This window comes from Primulina tabacum, chromosome 17 (genome assembly GCF_025594145.1).
Source record: "Primulina tabacum isolate GXHZ01 chromosome 17, ASM2559414v2, whole genome shotgun sequence".
Lineage (NCBI taxonomy): Eukaryota > Viridiplantae > Streptophyta > Magnoliopsida > Lamiales > Gesneriaceae > Primulina > Primulina tabacum.
Window position 1 is genome coordinate 32367678 of NC_134566.1, and position 21937 is coordinate 32389614.

General features: G+C 33.4%; 1 protein-coding gene across 1 annotated transcript; it reads left to right on the forward strand.

Moving 5' to 3' along the window:
* The first annotated feature begins 7335 nt into the window (after positions 1 to 7335).
* Positions 7336 to 21870, forward strand: LOC142530785 (oligopeptide transporter 4-like). Its single transcript, XM_075636616.1, has 6 exons — positions 7336 to 7936; positions 9958 to 10055; positions 19654 to 20217; positions 20307 to 20559; positions 20728 to 20910; positions 20996 to 21870. Exons 1-6 carry the CDS (start codon positions 7394 to 7396, stop codon positions 21608 to 21610), a joined length of 2256 nt encoding a protein of 751 aa, XP_075492731.1. The 5' UTR covers positions 7336 to 7393; the 3' UTR covers positions 21611 to 21870.
* The last annotated feature ends 67 nt before the right edge of the window (positions 21871 to 21937 follow it).

Sequence of the window (21937 nt, forward strand, 5' to 3'; positions counted from 1 at the left end):
TAATATCATGATAATCTCTGGTTTTGATTCTCTCAAAATTATAATAAAAAAAACTATCATTTTTAATATAAAACTAAATCCAATTTTACTGAGACGCATGTTTTCATCCATCTGTTAGGAAAGTGATGAAGTATTTTCTCTCTTGTTTTGACTTCCAGATATTATCCCAAAAGAAAAAATAATAGTAATCATTTCTAAAATTATTTAAAATAATTTGTAACTTTTTTTAAACATGTTTTAATTTCTTTATTATAATATATAAATCTTTTTAGTATTTCTTCATTTTAGTTGATTTGTTGTCTAGTTCAAAATATGTATCACAAATACTCATGAATATTAAAAATTAAGTAAAAATTTGTGTGAAAAGATCTCACGGGTCGTATTTTGTGAGACATATCTCTTATTTGGGTCATCCATGAAAAAATATTATTTTTTATGCTAAGAGTATTACTTTTTATTGTGAATATCGGTAGGGTTGACCCATCTTACAGATAAAGATTCGTAATACTGTCTCACAAGAAAATTAAATATTGATATATTTACTCAAAAAAATATAATCGAAGATGATTGAGAGAGTGATGTATGAATTAATCGTTTTTTACGGACTGCGGTTGCCACATGCAATACATAATGTTTTTGAAATTTATGTGTGATAAATACTTTTTTTTAAAGTATTCAGGTTAGATAAGTTATTTTACAAACTTGTCGGATAAGTTTAGGCATATTTAAGTGAGAAAAAATTAAAAAAATGAAGGTTCTTCTTTAAATTTGATTGAAGAAATATTAAATAGTAATGAGTTGTTATGAAGATTATAAAGTTTCACCAAACACCAAATTTGTTAGTATACAAAATCTAAATCTGACATATATAGTACCGTATATACATCATTCATGAATCATAATTGAGTTGCACCATCAAACATGGTTTTTTTTTTTTATCCATTGTTTTTTTTGTGCACGTCAACTAAATTGTTGAACTAACGCAATAACATACAAATAATGTCAGTCAGATTAATGATAATACACAAGCCTTGTATGACAAATTTTCTCGATAATAAATTCTAATGGGCAAGCCTTGTATGACAAACTTGCTCGATAAAATGTTGATAGAGAGAATCAAATTCCTGATAATTGATCAAACGCGCATATACTCCACCTACACGGATACGGTAAATGGTATATCTTACAATTTATATCATGTTCGATTCATATGGGTCAGATAAAGTATAATTGTCGGAGCATTAATGTTATAGAGCAATAATTGATTATGCTAAAGTAGCTATCAAAACAAAAAACACAATGTTTGGATTATTATAGGATTTAAAATCTTCGAGTTACACCATTACCACTGCTTGTATTTTTTGGTAAAATGACTAGTGTTTGATCTCACAACATTAATTTGAGATAATAAGCATAATTCAAGATATATGTCATATATATTAATTTAAAAGAAAATATCAATTATTATCCATGTGAAAACCGACTAAATGATTATGTGCAATTGCGTGTTCTTAAAATTTAAGGGGAAAAATACCCATTTCTTTTTTTGTTTGCATATGTACCCAAATTTTGTGCTTTTTTCTAAGTGTGTGTTTAATAAATCGAAAATAATCTTTTAGCCCACATTTTTTAAATGGTTGGATGACCATGTTATTTCAAGATCATAAAATGGGCTGTGTTTTCAGTTAACTTTGCTACATCCAGCCCAGACCAATGTGGGCTAAATGGGCCAACAATACAATTCGGGCTGATCTGGAACTGCGAGATTGGGTATTAGACCGTCGTGGCATACAAATTTCAATTTAGAATTTTAGATAGCCCGAGCATTTTATTTCCACACACACACATATATAAAGAGAACCGGGACAAATTCAATGTAAGAAAAGATAATACTCAGTAATCAGTATATGTAAAAGAAAATATAATTATACAAATAGGTTTATACCATCAACAAATATCTATTAGATATATATCTACTATTTATAGTAGTTGAGGTACTTATAAGAACCGCTCTACGAGGACACCAACTTTTCTTCCGATTTTACTCTTTTTCTTCGGAACTAATATTATATTTTATATTTTTTTAAGCAATAATATTGTATTTACAACTTTTTTTCACTACACGTCTCACGGAAACTGCTATACAACATGAGATAAGAAATAATACAAGGTTGTATTAAGTGAGTGTTGTTGAAGAGATCTACGTCAGAAACTATCTGTTGTAACTGTATGATTAGACTATGAAGAGCATTATGTAAAATCCGGTGGATACAGCCCCGACGACATTCTGGTCAAATAGGTAAAATGTTTAATTTATTAAACGAAATCATGATGAGCTTTTAAAAAAAACCCTTAATTCATGATATATATACTGAAAACCTTGCGTAGTTATATGTCTTGAGACAAGCTAAATAGATATAACAATGATACGTACCGAAAATATAGTTAAAAGAATATTTTGCAAAATATTAAATATAATAGAGAGTTTAAATTAACTTTTGATAGAGAAACATACACTATAAATAAAACTAAAGTTTAGATTTTTATTTTTAAAATTTTTCCTTTCATGATTGAACAACTCAAGCCTAGTAACCTTCTTAACTAATTTTCTATAGTACATGATGGATACATATTTGTTATAGTTTAATATAAAATATTATTTTATAGATACAGTGTATCTTTGTATTATAGTGGATCAATATTTTCTATCAAATTTTGCGCTTGTGTGTTTACTAAATGACAGCTCATTTAATGATTAATAGTGATTTTTTAATACATGTGTTAGAGTACACGATATATAAATATTAATCTTGCATAATTTTGTGAGTGTCGTTGAGGTAATATCCATCTATTGAATTTATAATTTTGATATGTTTTATTATATCCAATTTATGAGTAAGACCTGAGCGATCCTCACATATATGTATGGTAAATATGCAGTGTATAATATATATCAAGTGAGCTCGAGTCAAAATCACAAAACCCACAAAAGTGGAACACAATGAAATCTTACCTTAGATTTAGGGATGTAAACGAACCAGACCGTTCGTGAGCTATTCGAAGCTCGATTCGATAAAAGCTCGTTTAATGAGGCTCGTTAAGATAAACAAACCAAACTCAAGCTTTACAGTGTTCGGCTCGTTAGCTCGTGAACATGTTTGCTGGTAAGTTCATGAGTAATCTTTTAGATGAAATAATAATAGTTTTGATATTTGATTTATTGATTTTGCATATTATTTATGAAATATATAGAAAAATCTATTAAATTTATTTTTTATAATTAAATTTACAAATTTTAATAAGAATAATATATTTTTCTTTAAATATATAATTTACTTTTTAATTAATTTAATGAAAATTTAAATGTATAATTCATATTTATTAAGCTTGTTTAGGCTCAATAAAGGTTTGAATAAGCTCGTGAGCCATGCATATATTCGTTAAATAAAGCTCGAGCTCGGCTCGATTATAAACGAACCAAGCTCAAACATTCAAGAGTTCGGCTCGACTCGACTCGATTACATCCCTACATAGATTTATCGCTTGAAGTTATGCTACATTTAGAACGATATTTTTCCTCATATTTTAATATAACATGATCAACTAATCTTATAATATTTGTTGGGTGCAATATTTATTAATGTTGGATAAATAATCGAAGTATTTAAACTGTTATACGATTTAAAATATTTGAGTTGCACCGTTACCACTAGTTATAGTTTTTGGTAAAACGACTAACATTCAGTCCCAGAGTATGCATAACATGTTTTTTTATTCTAAATTTATACTTGTTCGGTACAATGATTGTCCTTACTGAGTAGAGCAACCGAATCATGGTGCTTGGAGCTACTGTAAGATTTAAATATTTGCATTACACTGTTGCTACCAGCAATAACTTTTGGCAAGACGACAAGCAGTCGGTCCTACAATTGGTAACAGAGTCAATGTCACAGATTTGATTATCATTGATTGCAAGTAGTGCAATCATTGTGATAATGATTGTTGGGTGTAATTAGGGATGACAATGGGCCGGGATCGGGGCGGGTTCGGGGATGAGGATATCATCCTCACACTCGCCCCCGAATCATTGCGGGGATTTTAAAAATCCCCGAAACCGAAACCGAAACCGATAGCTCTCCCCCGAAACCGTCCCGTTTCGGTTTTTTCCCACGGGGATCCGAACCCGCGGGGAAAATTGCCTTCCCTAGGTTTAATAGTTTTTTCTGCTGAGTAAAACAATCGAAATCTGGTGCATGAGCTACTATACGGTTTGAAAGATTTGAGTTGCATCGTTACCACAAGATATAGCTTTTGGTAAAGCGGCAAATATCCAGTCTTACAAATGGTATCAGAGCCAAAATAATGAGTTTGATTCTCATTGATTGCAAGTAGTGCAATTATTGAGAGAGATTGTTGGGTGCAATAATTGTCTCCGCTGAGTAGAACAATCGATACGTGGTGCTCGAAGCCAAGATAATGAGTTCAATTTTCATTGATTGTAAGTAGTGCAATTATTGGTAGATAGATTATTGGTTGCAATAATTGTATCCGCTGAGCAGAACAATCGATACATGGTGCTTGAACTGTTATACAGTTTAGAAGATTTGAGTTACACCATTATCACCAGCTATAGCTTCTGATAAAGCAACAAACACTCTATCAATCTTACAATTTTACTAGTTGAATACGTTGTATTCAATTATAGGAAAATATGACTCCAAATGTAGTATAAATTAACTCATATATATACACACACACACACCTACCTAAATCATTGGATTTGCGTGTTATTTTAAAAGTATCTCAACAAAAAGTGGGATTGAAAAGACAGTATGAAATTCGAAGGACCTGAAATTGATAATTATTGTTTTCACGAAACGTACTTAGATGAAATAATTAATTGAAGTAGAGAAATAAGTCGATATTCTCGTGTGTTGAAGGTGTCACGGACGCACCATGAGAGGTTTTTTTATGTTTTTTCCAGAGAGGTCCTATAAATAATAAATTCATCTCTCTAAGAGAACGACACTATTTTAAGAGCTGATGATGTCCTAATTTTTTCTCATATGCACATAAATGAGATTTTTGAACTCAAGATTTCTTGGTAAAATATCTTCAGGGAGGATGTCATATTGTGCGATGTTATGCGGATCAAATTTTGCTCGTCTGAATTTCATGAATTAATTTTAAGCAGGTCTCTTGCGTGAGACCGTCACACACAAATTTTTGCCTTTATGTTATATCTACTGTTATACACAACGTATGCATTGGGCAAAAATCAGAAACTTAGGCAAGTTGTCAAATAAAAACAAGCGATGATATCAAAGAGTATTTTGTATTTATTATTTCCATTCCGTAGACTTTGAATTTGGGTGACATAGTTGACCGACTTTAAAAAATTTGTGCAAGAGATCCCCACAATATACTGGGATTCGGAATATATACGCAAGGCTCGTCCACGGGTTTGAAAGGTATTTTACATATTTTATTAGAATACTTTTGAATCTCACAAATGATTTAAAAATAATAATAACTTTTTATTTCGATTACGATGAATCTGAAATTTTGTTTTTTTAGTACAAGTTTGGGAAGATTACGGATCGATCTTAGATATCAGTTATTCTGACATAAAGTGAGACTAATAGAACTAAACCCCGATCTCACGTAACAGAAAATTTACACATCTCTTCTATTTAAAGGTTCATACGATCATACCACATGGGTGTTTGATGATAGTTTGGACTATTATTAAAGAACGAGACACGACTAAAATTGTTGTGATTATTGAGTCAAAATTATGATTTGATATGAATCCCATTTATGATGTGTGAATTAGCGGAAAATTAATGAATCATTGACCACTAATATATGACAATATATTTAAAATAAAAAATAATTTTTCATGGGGTTCGGAAAATTTTAAAGGTAAAATCTATTAGGCAAAAAGCTTGTGTGAGACGGGTCGTATTTTGTGAGACGGATCTCTTATTTTGGTCATCCATAAAAAAATATTACTTTTTATACTAATAGTATTACTTTTTATTGTGAGTATCGGTAGGATTGACTCGTCTCATAGATAAAGATTCGTGAGACCGTCTCACAATATACCTACGCATTCTTTCTATTATATCTATGACCGTGTTTTGTGTTAGCTGGAACGCTTGAGTTGAGTTGGCATCACGTGAGAAAGCTGAGAATATTCAAGCCTTAATTAATTAAAACACCGCTTTCGTGTTTTGAAAACGTAGTGTGGATACAGCGGCTGTTGTTTGATTATATTGGATATAATAGTTTCACATAACTTACTAAAAGATATAGTTTCTTTCAAGATATAGTTTCTTTTAAATAAATTGTAATAGAATATCATAACATAAAGTATATTTTCATAAATCGAGTCGTGTCGAAAATCAATCTGATCCAGCTATATATTTAATAAAGCAAGAGTAAAATAAAATTATTTAATTTTTTTACTCACTTTTAAATCAAATAAAGATGTCAAAATCATATCATACAACCCATAAGATGTTGTCAATTTGATTTATATTTTATATTTCCCAATCACGCCTCCCCTTCTACGGAGTAAGATATAAGTCCAAAAGTTCCCCACTCACACACAGCCAACCAGAATCAAGTTGGAAGCTTTATTCACTTTCTACAATTTGTTTGGACCATTGATTTTTTATATAATCTATCTTGTTACATTTTTCTTATAATTTAACGTGAATAGTAACTAAATCACGTACACCTAGTGGCTACTATCGACCGTCAATATTCCCATCTCCCCCACTAATTATTTCAATAGGTTTGAGAATTTTCCCGTTGAATCAAAATAATATTACACTGGTTATTCACTAACGCTTTTTATTTTGAAAAGCCATTGATATTTCGTGATGTGTTGGTATATTTATAAACCAATTACGACTTCTTGTTTCATCCATTGTTCTAAAAAACGTTGTTTAGGATCGTTTAAGCGATGGACGGTCTCTCACCATCCTGATTTATGCAAAGGAGAATCTTTTAGATTGTTTTACACTCACAAATCAAGAGAACACAATTATGAATATTTGGTGGTGAAAAATATTTGGATGACATGACACCCACAATACCCACTACTATGGGTGCCCTTAGAACAAAAAACCGTTGTAGCTCTGGGCGCCTGAGCGTTTAAAAGCTAAATGACGGATGACCACATGTCATTCAAATATCAATTTAATCTTTTATAATTTGTCAAATTTTATTTTAGTAAATCGATAATAATAAAAAAATTATACACATGTATTTTATATATATATATATATATATATATATATATATATATATTCAATAGTTCAATAAATCGAATCCCAGCTCTCAGCAGATAATTATCTTATATTATCTTCTATGGTTCCTCGCGATGGGAACTATAGAAGCAGACATGGATCACGCCCACCTCTCCATCGCCGCCGCCAACAACCATCACAATGTTGAAATCCACACCAGCGCAGAGGACGAAGAGTCCCCAATCGAAGAAGTTCGGCTAACCGTACCCAACTACGACGACCCAACACTTCCGGTATGGACCTTCCGGATGTGGTTTCTGGGTCTGATATCGTGCGCCCTTCTCTCCTTCCTCAACCAGTTCTTCGCTTACCGGACGGAGCCTCTGGTGATCACGCAGATTTCAGTTCAGGTGGCGGTGCTGCCGATCGGGCATTTCATGGCGGCGGTGCTGCCGAAGACCAAGTTCAGGATACCCGGATTCGGGTCGAGACTGTTCTCGCTTAACCCGAGCCCGTTCAACATGAAGGAACACGTTCTCATTTCCATATTCGCTAATGCCGGGAGCGGTTTCGGGAACGGATCGGCTTACGCAGTCGGGATTGTGACTATTATCAAAGCTTTCTACGGCCGGAGCATCTCCTTCGTCGCCGGTTGGTTGCTTATTCTCACAACTCAGGTAAGAACATTTCACTGATTTTCATACAAATCGAGCATTAAGTGCGGTGAAATTTAACATGAGAAAATGTTTCTCAAAATGGGATCAATTGAAAAACTTCGATAACATAAATAAATGATTAATAATCACTAGTGATTAAAAAATAAGATATATGAATTAATAGTATGCTGAGATAAATAAAGTGTTTGATATAATTTTAAAATGATAGATTAATTTTGTAAATTTTATTATAATGATCAAAATATTTTAAATATTAATTAAATATATATTTTTAAAATAATTGGATAGATAATTAAATATTTATTAAAATTAATTTAAATATATTTATTAAAAATAAGTTTTTAAATATGTCTTTACTTTAATAATTAAAATAACAATAATATTTTGAATGTTAATGTTAAATAAAATTTTAATAATATTATTGTTTTTTCTTAAAATAATTATAAATATTTTTAAAATAATTTGATAGATAATTAAATATTTATAATTATAATTATATTTATTAAAATTCATTTAAATCATTAAAAAATAAATTAGAATTGAAAAAATATTTATTTTCATAAAAAAAATTAATTAACAAATTACAAATTTATAAAAATTTAATTTAAGATAGATTTGGATTACAATTTATTTTCTTTAAACTGATTGAAAATTTTAAAAATATATGAAATTAATTTATAAAAAAATATAATAAAAATTTAAATATTATATTATTTATTAAATTTTCACTAATTTTAATTTTCATATTATATTAAGAAAACAATTCAATGGTATTATGGTCAATATACAATCTTATCATGATCACTATTCAAAAAATATTAATTATCACACCATTTGAGGAGGGATATTTAATCACACAAATAAAATGAATAGTGTGGGCTTTCAATCATAATCAAGGGTCTGTAGATTAATAAAAAACGAACCAAACGCGAGATAAGGGAATGATTATTTAATCATTCCCATGATAATAATCATTCCCTTATCATGGCTACCAAACATAGCTTGTATCCAATCAATACAAACAAATAGAAGTTCATATAAACATATACATACAAGAGCGAAAGATCCGGTTTGGTTTGTATGAGTTGTTTATAAAAATCTCGGCCCTATTTAATATATATAGCCGTTCTAAAAAGCATTAGGTGATATCGTTTTTTTTTAACCTAAATATCAAATTTCTCTTGATTATTTTCAATAATTCTTCATCTATACTATATCTATACTATATTATTAAGTCTGAGGACATCATAATAACTACCTAGGGAGGACACCATATTTTTTTCCAATTTTACTCTTATATGATATTAATATTATACTTTTGTTTTTTGTTTTTTTTTTTTAAATTTCAACACACACTTTTATTTTTATTTTTTTTATTTCAACCATTCAAACATTAATTTAGTCCATTCATAATTTGTCAAATTTCACTTTAGTCCATCAATAATGATAAAAAAGATTATACACACACAACGCATGTGCAGAGTAACTAGTTATATATTATGTTTTTTATTGAAACCAATTGATTGAGAAAGATGTCAAATTTTTTTAAAAAATATAATAATTTTTTTAGGTATTACACTGTATTAGTGATATATATATTTTTTTATACGAAATAAATTGATTGAAAAATATATCAAATAATTTTTTTTAAAATATTTTTTTTAGAGATATTATATCATATTCAAACTCAACGAATGATTATTATTTTTTATATGAAATAAATTAATTTTAAAAAATGTTAAATAATTTTTTAAAAATAAAAAATTCTATATATGACATATTCTAGATATTACTTCATGCGGGGATTCTAAACATGACATATTCTTCCCTTTTCCAGTGTTGTGTCGATTTAACCTTATTTTTTAAAATTAAATATATATTTCTAGAAATTTTATGTGTCTATTTTTAGGTAAAGTAGAATACTGTTTCATCATCAAAGATTCAATACATTTATGAAAAAAGAAATATATATATATTTTTTTTTTCCCCTCCAAATTTCTGATAAAACTGCTAGTTTGTAGGTTTTAGGATATGGTTGGGCTGGGCTTCTAAGAAAGTATGTGGTTGATCCGGCTCACATGTGGTGGCCCAGTACTCTCGTTCAAGTGTCGCTTTTCCGGTAAGTTTCTCTTACTCCACGCTAATTATAATTTATAATCAGTAGTTTTTTGGGGGGGATATTTTTGTGACAAGTCAATTTGATTTAGATTAATATAAAAATTAATAATTTTTCATAAATTAAACACTTAAGACGGTCTCACATGATATTTTATGTTATTATTAAATGTTTCGTTTATCTTAATCAAATTAAATTAAATTTTATTTTTTTACTATATATTTATTAATAATATATATTTTGTAATAACATATATTCACAAGCCTGGAGGGCCCAGACCAATTGATCCTTTGTCAATTCTAAATTCCCCACTTAATAAGCATCCAATTAATAAACAAGATTTTTTTTATATTAAACATATTTATTTTCGTAAACTATGTTGTATTTATATATAATTTTTCATTTAATAATAATTATTAAGTCTACAGATTTTGACTTCAGCTCGGTAACAACTTGTAGTCCATTAAGTACGCTTTTGTCCATTGGAAAATCACTTAATTAATAATTAATAAATACAGTTGTCTCTAAGATTTGGTTAATTGGAGACCCATAGACATAGTTTGGTGCAGATGATATGATAAACATGTGATATATAATATAATGATAAGTTAAAGATAAATAAGATGTAGAATATTATATTTAATTTTTGGTATGATTTTAATAAGAGTGATTAAATTTATATATTATATTGTAATGACAAAATTAACCTTATCATAAATTTTTTTATAATTTCAAAGTTGTTGCGTGAGTTCATATTTTTTATCTATTCATGCGCCGATAGTGCTTGCATGAATTATTTATTTTTACCTAATTATATATATTATATAATATGATAATTGAGCCATTGATTTTGTGAGTCAAATCAAATATCAATTTTTAAGGTTAATCGAGTGATACTAATAATTTTATTGATATTTATAAAAATTATTTATATAATTATCTCTAATTCATTTATATAATTATCATATTATATAATATATAAAAATAAATAAAAATATTTATTTGATTTTAATTTCTAACTACTATCATAGATTTATAAAAATCATTTATAAATTGAGGGCAATTAAGTCATTTGTAATGTATTTTATCATTAAATTAAAATTATGATAAAATGTCGCTTCTATTTATTTGATTTTAATTTCTAACTACTATCATAGATTTATAAAAATCATTTATAAATTGAGGGCAATTAAGTCATTTGTAATGTATTTTATCATTAAATTAAAATTATCACACCTAATAGAAGAGACATTTTATCATTCTAAAAAATTATTTATCAAGAGCCCATTATATTATCATGGGCTTTTTAAAAAGGTATCAAATATGGGATAAAGAGGATTATTTATCAATTCCTTCCCTTATCACATGTACCAAACTATGCCTTAAATTACGGGTAGCCTAGGACAAAATTAACGGTCACTAACCATCGTACTAATACACCCTTATTAACTAAGTCAGAAAAGGTGGAAAAGACAAGAAACCTATTTAGGGTGTTTTTTTGCCTCTGGTTAACTATTTTAAAAAAAGTAGGTATCTTGTGATACGGTCTCGCGAATCTTTATCTGTGAGACGGGTCAATCCTACTGATATTCACAATAAAAAGTAATACTCTTAGCATAAAAAATAATAGTTTTTCATGGATGACTCAAATAAGGGATCTGTCTCACATAATACGATCCGTGAGACCGTCTCACACAAGTTTTTGCCTTAAAAAAATAAGATTGACCATGTTTACTTTACAAATTTCCCCACCTAATATATTGGGAACAAATGCAATGTTAATAAAATTAATTAATTAAGATTATATAGATTTTCCTAGATAAATGATCTTATATTCATATTGGAATTAGTTGGTTGTGGATAAATCCTTTTTTTTAATAAAGTATTGAGAAACTATATCTACAAATTTAATAAGCTATATAAATTAAAAAAATCGATGTGATATAAATTTTTGGTTCACAAAACTATACAAATTACATAAACTTAGATATCATTTATTCGGAAATAATAAATAAATAAATAAAATCGAATTTCATTTCTATTATCTGATTTATTATTTAATTAGTCAACAATTTTACACGACGGTTTATGCAAATATGATTAGGGATGTAAACGATCCAAACCAAACTAAACAGTATCAGGCTTGAGCTTGACTCGTTTTAGATTGTTTTCGGCTCGAGCTCAATTCGAACTTCTATTATCAGGCTCGAGCTCGGTTTGTCTTGAAATTACTAAGCTCGATAAAAGCTCGAGCTCGGCTCGTTTATCATGTTAATCAAGACGAGCTCGAGCTTGATTCATTAATGGCTCGTTCACCAGTTTAACAAGTCTGGATCGAGCTCGGCTTATTTTTGAGCTCGTAAAGCATATAATTGAGCTCTAGTTTGAGCTTGATTCGAGCATGTTAAATATTCAATATATCTATGATATAATGTTAAATCAGACATAAAAATGTAAATTCATTAATAAATAATCAAAACGAGAAAAATAAAAAAAACATAAACTCGGTATATTATTGAACATCCTAAAATAATATATCTAGCATCCAGACAACAAATATTCGTCATACACTGATGTCACCAGATAAATAACATTGCAATAATTTCACTACTTTAATACTTCAGTTACTTCCATTGACATTAGTACTAATATTTTTATTTATCAACTCAACAAATGAGCCAAGTTCGAGCTTACGAAAGCCACCTAAACGAGTCGAGCTCGAGCTTACGAGCCACCTAAACGAGTCGAGCTCGAGAGCCTATTATCGAACATGTTTGTGAGCGCATGAGCCGAATATCCTTAAACTTGAACTTGATTTGATAAATCGAGTTTGAGCTTGGTTTGATATGATTAACAAACTTAAACGAGTTTTTTATCGAACCGAGCTCCGAATAGCTCGCGAACGGTTTGATTCATTTACATCCTTCATTTTGCTTCATTTTGCTTCAAATTAATAGAATAAGTAGCATAAATCAAAATTAATTAAAAATTATGATTCGAAACTAAATTTTTAGTAATAAAATAAACTTTACCAATAAATTTAATTTTCTTTGCAAATCGTAATTTATTTTACTTCACGATAGTGAAATAAAATTACTTTCTATAGATAATTTAATAAAGATTTTAATTATTTAATTATATTAAAAGTTTTATTTTTTAAAAAACTATTTCAAATTTTTTTAACTAACAGCTTTGTGCTAAAATTTTGACGGAAAATAAGGGCATCCGAGGTACAAAATTGATGTTTTTGGTTTTTGGCACGAAAGATTGTAGATTGAGTTTTTGGGATAAAAATTAATAATTAGTAAAGGATTTTTGAATATACACTTTCTTTTATTGGCTTTTTAGTGATAGCGACTTGTGACTCATACTACGGGCACACAGAATCTGTGAGCCGGGTAGAAAAAATGTCATCTTTCATTTGTTAACTTACCTAAATTTCGAGGTGATCGAAGATTTCTTGACTCGCCCAATATCTCCCAAAATCCTAGTTTCTTTTGTTGACAAAGTCAAAGAAAAGGGGCCGCTGAATTTTAAACGTGTTTCATTTAAATTTGAAGATTGAAGATGCCTACAAGTTGCAGCTGGATTTGAAGACTGAATTCACACTGACAGAGGCTCTATAAATAGAGCTCCTCCCTCCATTCTGAAATTATCCCTTTCTTCGAGTTTTCTCTCATCTTATAAGAATTTGAGTGCTTAGTTCTATAATATTTGTGAAGTGTTTTGTTCTCCTGTATTAAGAGAGTGTGTGTTCTATTTGGAAACACAGTGAGTGAGTTGTACACCACAAAATATTATAGTGGAATTCTTTTCATCTTGCCCGTGGTTTTTACCCTAATAATTTTTAGGGGTTTTCCACGTAAATCTCGGTGTCCATTTTATTCTTTATTTTCAGGGTTTTATTATCTCAAATTCCGCACGTGGGACCAACAAGTGCTATCAGAGCCTTGGTTTAAAATTTCTTAAAATTCTGAGTATGCTCTGTGGTTGCAGCCTAGACTGATCTTCCACATCAGAAAAGATTTTTTGAGATTTTTTATTTAAGGCGGGATTATTTTGTCCGGTCTTCTAAAATTGTTGTAGACATAATGGCGGGAAGGTACGAGATAGCAAAGTTCCACGGAAGCAATTTTATGCTGTGGAAAATAAAGATACAAGCAGTTTTAAGAAAGGAAAATTGCTTGGCGGCTATTGGAGATAGACCGATGGAGATTGCGGATGATGGAAAAGTGGAATGAGATGAATGATAATGCTGTTGCTAATTTACACTTAGCTATAGCTGACGAAGTTTTGTCAAGTATCTCTGAGATAAAAACAGCCAAAGTTATCTGGGATACTCTGACAAAGATGTACGAGGTCAAGTCGCTACACAACATGATTTTCCTAAAGAGAAGGCTTTATACTCTTCGGATGGCGGAATCTTCATCGATGACCGACCATATCAACACACTCAATACTCTATTTGCCCAATTCACTTTCATGGAGCATAAAATAGGGGAAAATGAACGTGCGGAGCTTCTACTTCAAAGTCTACCAGATTCATATGATCAACTTATCATCAACATTACCAACAATATTCTTATGGGCTTTCTAAGATTCGACGATGTCTTGACTGCGGTTCTCGGAGAAGAAAGCCGGCGCAAGAATAAGGAAGATAGGTTGGTAACCTCGAAGCAAGCAAAGGCTTTACCGATTAAGAGGGAGATTTATGGACCGTGACTCCAGTGGGAGCCAAAGACGAGGTAGATCAAAGTCCAGAAGTAAGAAGAAAAATATTTACTGCTTCAAATGTGGCGGTAAAAGGACACTTCAAGAGAGAGTGTACGAGTATCGATAAAAGTTCTCAAGGAAATGTGGCCAGTACTTCAGGCAGTGGTGAAATATATTCAACGAAGCGGCAACAGTTGCGGAAGGCAGGCACAAATTTTGTGACACATGGATTATGGATTCAGGTGCGACGTGGCACATGACGTCTCGGAGAGAATGATTTGATCATTATGAACCAGTCTCAGGAGGATCTGTATTAATGGGAAATGATCATGCCTTGGAAATCGCTGGGGTCGGTACTATCAAAATTAAAATGTTTGATGGCACCATTCGCACCTATACAGGAGGTACGACATGTGAAGGGACTGACGAAAAATCTTTTGTCCTTGGGGCAATTGGATGATATCGGGTGCAAAACTCGGATCGAGAACGGGATCATGAAAATTGTGAAATGCGCGCTTGTGGTTATGAAGGCGGAAAAAGTTGCTGCAAATCTGTATGTACTTTTGGGAGAAACACACAAAGAGGCGGAACTAGCTGTTGCATCAATTGGTTCAGGAGAATAATTAACAGTGTTGTGGCATAGAAAGTTCGGGCATATGTCAGAACGAGGGTTGAAAATTCTCTCAGAACGGAAGCTGCTGCCGGGACTTACAAAAGTGTGTCACTACCCTTTTGTGAGCACTGTGTTACCAGTAAACAACACAGATTAAAGTTTGGCACTTCTACTGCCAGGAGCAAAAGCATATTAGGAGCTGATTCATTCGGATGTTTGGTAAGCACCGGTTGTATCCCTAGGAGGAGCGAGATACTTTGTCTCGTTCATTGATGATTTCTCTAGGAGATGTTGGGTGTATCCAATCAAGAAGAAATCAGATGTTTTCCAAGTCTTCAAAGATTTCTAGGCGCGGGTTGAACTTGATTCAGAAAAGAAAATCAAGTGTCTAAGGACTGACAATGGAGGAGAATATACCAGTGACGAATTTGATGCATATTGTCAACATGAGGGCATCAAAAGGCAATTCACGCGGCTTACACACCTCAACAGAATGGAGTGGCGGAGCGGATGAACAGGACCTTGTTGGACAGAACAAGAGCTATGTTGAGGACTGCACGTCTAGAAAAGTCATTTTGGGCAGAACCAGTCAAAACCGCTTGTTATATTATCAATCGTTCTCCTTCAGTGGCGATTGATCTGAAGACTCCGATGGAGATGTGGACCGGGAAGCCGACAGATTATTCTCATTTGCATACATTTGGAAGTCCTGTGTACGTTCTGTACAATGAGCAAGAAAGATCAAAGTTGGATTCGAAATCCAGAAAATGTATCTTCTTGGGTTATGCTGATGGAGTAAAGGGGTTTCGCTTGTGGGATCCTACTGTTCACAAGCTTGCCATCATCAGGGATGTTATCTTCGAGGAAGATAAAGTAAAGGGAGACAAAGGCACACCGAATTCAGAAACTACTATTTTTCAGGTGGAAAATAAGACTGACGAAGGTCAGGTTTCTTGTGAAGCAGTACCAGAGCACGAAGAACAAGAGCATGTTGAGTCTAAGGTTTCCAATGTGAGGCAGTCAACTCGAGACAGAAGACCACCAGGTTGGCTTTCAGATTATGTCACTGAAAGCAACATTGCATATTGTCTATTATCAGAGGATGGTGAGCCATCGAGTTTCCACGAGGCTACTCAAAGCTCGGATGTATCTTTGTGGATGATAGCAATGCAAGAAGAATTGGAGGCATTAGACAGGAATAAAACTTGGGATCTTGTTACACTACCACGAGGGAGGAAAGCCATCGGCTATGTAGCACGGATACCTTAAATTTTTATTTTTTTGAAGTATCGGATACGGATACGACACGGATACGGATACGACACGCGGATACGCGTGTCGGATACCTCAAAATCCGTATCGTTGACTTTGTTTAGGGTTGACCATCCGGATACGTTTTGGACACGCCATGGATACGGCATGGATACGTTTTTCGGATACGTTTGGGCAAAATTGCAAATATTTAAAAGTTTTAGGGGTTAATTAAAAAAAATTAAAATTTCTAGAGACTAAAAAAAATAATTTAAAATAAATTTGGATGGACTTTTAAATCCCTAAATACATTTGTCTGTCTCTTTCATTCCATTTCTATAATTTTTACTTTTCAATACTAAATTTATATAAATATAAATATATATAATATTTATATATATTTTAATGATTGTCGTATCCTAGCCGTATCGTGTCTAATATTTTCAAAATTTGACGTGTCGCCGTATCCGTATCGTATTCGATACGATACTCGTACTCGTATCCATGCAACATAGGCCATCGGTAACAGATGGGTCTATAAGATCAAGCGAGATGGCAATAACCAAGTGGAGCGATATCGTGCTAGATTGGTGGTAAAAGGGTATGCTCAGAAAGAAGTCATTGACTTCAATGAGATATTTTCTCCTGTGGTTCGGCTTACAACAGTCAGAGTGGTGTTGGCATTGTGTGCGGTGTTTGACCTACATCTAGAACAGCTAGATATGAAAACGGCGTTTCTTCATGGAGATCTTGAAGAAGAAATCTATATGCTCCAGCCAGAAGGTTTTGCGGAAAAAGGCAAAGAGAACTTGGTTTGCAGGTTGAAGAAATCTCTGTACGGTCTCAAACAGGCGCCGAGGTGTTGGTACAAGAGATTTGATTCCTATATCATGAGCTTTGGATACAACAGACTGAGTGCAGATCCCTTGCACGTATTTCAAGAGGTCTGGTGATGATTATATCATTTTGCTGTTGTATGTGGACGACATGTTGGTAGCAGGCCCCAACAAAGATCGGGTCCAAGGATTGAAGGCACAGTTGGCTAGGGAATTTGATATGAAGGACTCGGGACCAGCAAACAAGATTCTAGGGATGCAAGTTCACCGAGATAGAAGTAACAGAAAGATTTGGCTTTCCCAGAAAAATTATTTGAAGAAAATCTTTCAACGCTTCAACATGCAAGATAGTAAGTCAATTTCGACCCCTCTTCCTGTTAACTTCAAGTTATCCTCCGAGATGTGTCCTAGCAGTGAAGCAGAGAGGATGGAGATGTCTCGAGTACCCTATGCATCAGCAGTGAGAAGTTTGATGTTCGCCATGATATGTACAAGACCGGACATTGCTCAAGCAGTGGGAGCAATTAGTCGGTATATGGCGAATCCTGGACGAGAGCATTGGAGCACTGTTAAGAGGATCCTTAGATACATTAAGGGTACCTCGAATGCTGCATTATATTATGGAGGATCGGATTTTACACTCATGGGCTTTGTCGATTCAGATTATGCAGGTGATCCTGATAAGAGGAAATCTACTACCGGTTATGTGTTTACACTTGCAGGGGGAGCAGTAAGCTGGGTTTCAAAACTGCAGACAGTTGTGGCGTTATCTACAATAGAGGCAGAATACATGGCAGCTACTCAAGGTTGCAAGGAGACAATATGGATCAAAAGGTTATTGGAGGAGATCGGGCACAAACAAAAAAATGTTTCTTTGTTTTGTGACAGTCAGAGTGCCTTGCACATCGCAAGGAATTCAGCCTTTCATTCCAGGACGAAACACATTGGAGTACAATTTCATTTTGTGCGAGAAGTAATAGAGGAAGGAAGCGTGGATATGCAGAAGATCCATACGAAGGATAACATAGCTGATTTTCTGACCAAGCCAATGAACATTGATAAGTTTGAGTGGTGTAGATCCTCAAGTGGCCTAGCGGAAACGTAAGCAGCAGGCAATGGCAAGATTGAAAGGATGTGTGGAGATGTGTTTGATTCTCAATCAAATCTCCAAGTGGGAGAAATGTTGACAAAGTCAAAGAAAGGGGGCTGCTGAATTTTAAACGTGTTTCATTTAAATTTGAAGATTGAAGATGCGTACAAGTTGCAGCAGGATTTGAAGACTGAATACGTGTCTTCACACTGACAGAGGCTCTATAAATAGAGCTCCCCCCTTCATTCTGAAATTATCCCTTCTTCGAGTTTTCTCTCATCTTAGAAGCATTTGAGTGCTTAGTTCTATAATATTTGTGAGGTGTTTTGTTCTCCTGTATTAAGAGAGTGTGTGTTCTCTTTGGAAACACAGTGAGTGAGTTGTACACCACAAAATATTATAGTGGAATTCTTTTCATCTTGCCCGTGGTTTTTACCCTAATAATTTTTAGGGGTTTTCCACGTAAATCTCGGTGTCCATTTTATTCTTTATTTTCGGGTTTTATTATCTCAAATTCCGCACGTGGGACCAACATCTTTTAGCTTATTTCATGTAAAATAAGATCCATTTCATCAGTGAAACAAAGAACTCACGTGGAAGAAATGATAATATGATACCGTAAGATGCAATGCTGATTGCTGCATTGACACTTAAAAGATCAAGAATCTGCTTCAAACCTGTGATTATCACTTATTCTTCACCTCTTGGTAGGACTAGAATGTAGCCTGTAAGATCGATCAGTCAAGCATCGGTCATGGTCGGATGTGAGGGCTGTCTTTAAACGGAACGAGTGGAGCCTTAAATTCGACATTCCTGAACAGCGATGAAGATTAGATATTAAATCTTCTAACCTTCATTATCCGTTATGAATCTTGAACTAACAAATTTCTGCATCCCATTTAAAAAAATTAGGAGTTGCTGTGGTGTCCATGAGAAAAAAATCTGATGTATAATTTTTAAAAAATCACGAATATTTGGATCTGCGTGTGTCTACTGTACTGCCGCAAACCACTAGTTCCTTCCTGTATTCCACTCTCATTTTCTTCACATATCTGAGTTCAAAGTCATTTAACTAACAAGAGCTTCTCAACTTTCCAGGGCCTTGCATGAAAAAGACGAGGAGCGCATGTCACGGGCGAAGTTCTTCCTTATCGTACTAATCTGCAGCTTTTCGTGGTACGTGGTCCCAGGATACCTCTTCCCAACTCTCTCAACCATTTCATGGATCTGTTGGATATTTTCAAAATCCGTTACAGCACAACAGATTGGATCTGGGATGAGGGGACTTGGCCTTGGTGCTGTAACATTAGACTGGACAGTTGTAGCATCATTCCTGTTTAGCCCTCTAATCTCCCCCTTCTTTTCGATTATGAACATCCTTGCGGGCTATGCATTGATAATCTACGTAGCAGTCCCTGTGGCTTACTGGGGGTTCGACTTATACGGTGCGCGGAAATTTCCTATTTTCTCATCACACTTGTTCACGGCACAGGGTCAGAAGTATAACATAGCAACTATAGTTAACGACAAGTTCGAGTTGGATGTGAATAGTTACGAACAGCAAGGACGGATACATCTCAGCATGTTCTTCGCCCTGACTTATGGGTTTGGTTTTGCTACGATTGCATCAACTCTTACTCACGTCGCCTGTTTCTACGGAAGGTATGTTTAATTTTATTAATCTTTTTCGTCCATTTGCTGCATCGGTTCATGCAATACGTTCTTAAGAACGGATTAACTGTGCTATGCAGGGAAATATACGCAAGATTTCGTGCTTCCTATAAGCAAAAAGAGGATATTCACACGAGGCTTATGAAGAGATACCAAGATATACCTTCGTGGTGGTTTTATGTGTTATTGGCAGGGACAATTGGAACATCTTTAATTCTTTGTATCTTTCTGAAAGACCAAGTTCAGATACCATGGTGGGGTCTCCTCTTTGCTTGTGTCTTGGCCTTTGTTTTCACGCTTCCGATTAGCATAATCACAGCCACAACCAATCAGGTAACTTGAAACTAAATTATGAGGCCTTCTTTTAGATACTAGCTAGAACATAGAGTTGTGCTACTGTGAGCGCAGATAGAAACAGAAAAAGAATCCTGATACTATAAAATCCAAGTGTTTTTATCGTTCTAGTTAAATTCATGTTGAAACTATATGTTTTATTTGCAGACGCCTGGTTTGAATATCATCACGGAGTACATCATGGGTATCATATATCCCGGAAGACCAATTGCTAACGTCTGCTTCAAAACCTATGGCTACATGAGCATGCAACAAGCTGTGTCTTTCCTCAGCGATTTCAAGCTCGGTCACTACATGAAGATCCCTCCAAGATCGATGTTCATCGTTCAGGTAAGTTTAAGTGTTCATTCAAAAAGATACGATTTTATCATTTGAGGATAATTATTTACTAACATTTTTGTAATGGCTCCACCAGTTCATAGGAACAATCGTTGCTGGCTCAGTCAACATAAGCGTTGCTTGGTGGCTACTTACCTCGATAAAGAACATATGCCACGACGATCTACTTCCACCGGGCAGTCCATGGACATGCCCTAGTGATCGTGTTTTCTTCGATGCATCAGTCATATGGGGTTTAGTAGGTCCAAAACGAATCTTTGGCAGACTCGGAGACTACAGTTCTATGAACTGGTTCTTTGTTGGAGGCGCGATAGGACCAATAATAGTTTGGCTCTTCCACAAGGCGTTCCCAAATAAGTCTTGGATTCCGCTCGTTAACTTACCAGTCCTTCTAGGAGCGACAGCTTATATGCCACCAGCAACACCACTGAATTACAATTCATGGATCATTGTCGGCACCATTTTCAACTTCTTTATCTTCCGGTACCGTAAAAAGTGGTGGCAGAGGTATAATTATATCTTTTCCGCGGCTATGGACGCTGGGGTTGCTTTCATGGCGGTGTTGCTGTACTTTTCACTGGGAATAGAAAACATAGGATTAAACTGGTGGGGCGCCGAAGGCGAACACTGCCCGCTGGCGACATGCCCGACAGCTAAAGGCATATCAGTTGATGGCTGCCCAGTTCACTAAATTGTAACCATCATTGTACTTCACTAGAATTTTACACTATTTTGCTCCAAGAATGAATCTTCTTCCACGTTTCTGTATGTATCCTCAAGGATTAAAATGGCGGTAATCAATGCGTCCATGGCCGATACAAAGAAAACTCTGTATCTACAGTCTCTTTATAGATGTTTAATCTTTTATGTATGGCTGTTGGCACTCATAAAAGTGTATTATGTGGTATGAGTTGTAATATAAAAGTGGATGTTAAATATTTATATTTATTATTTGAAATTCATGAATCCAACTATTTTCATCACATCTTCCTTTACTACAACCTATTTACTAAATAAA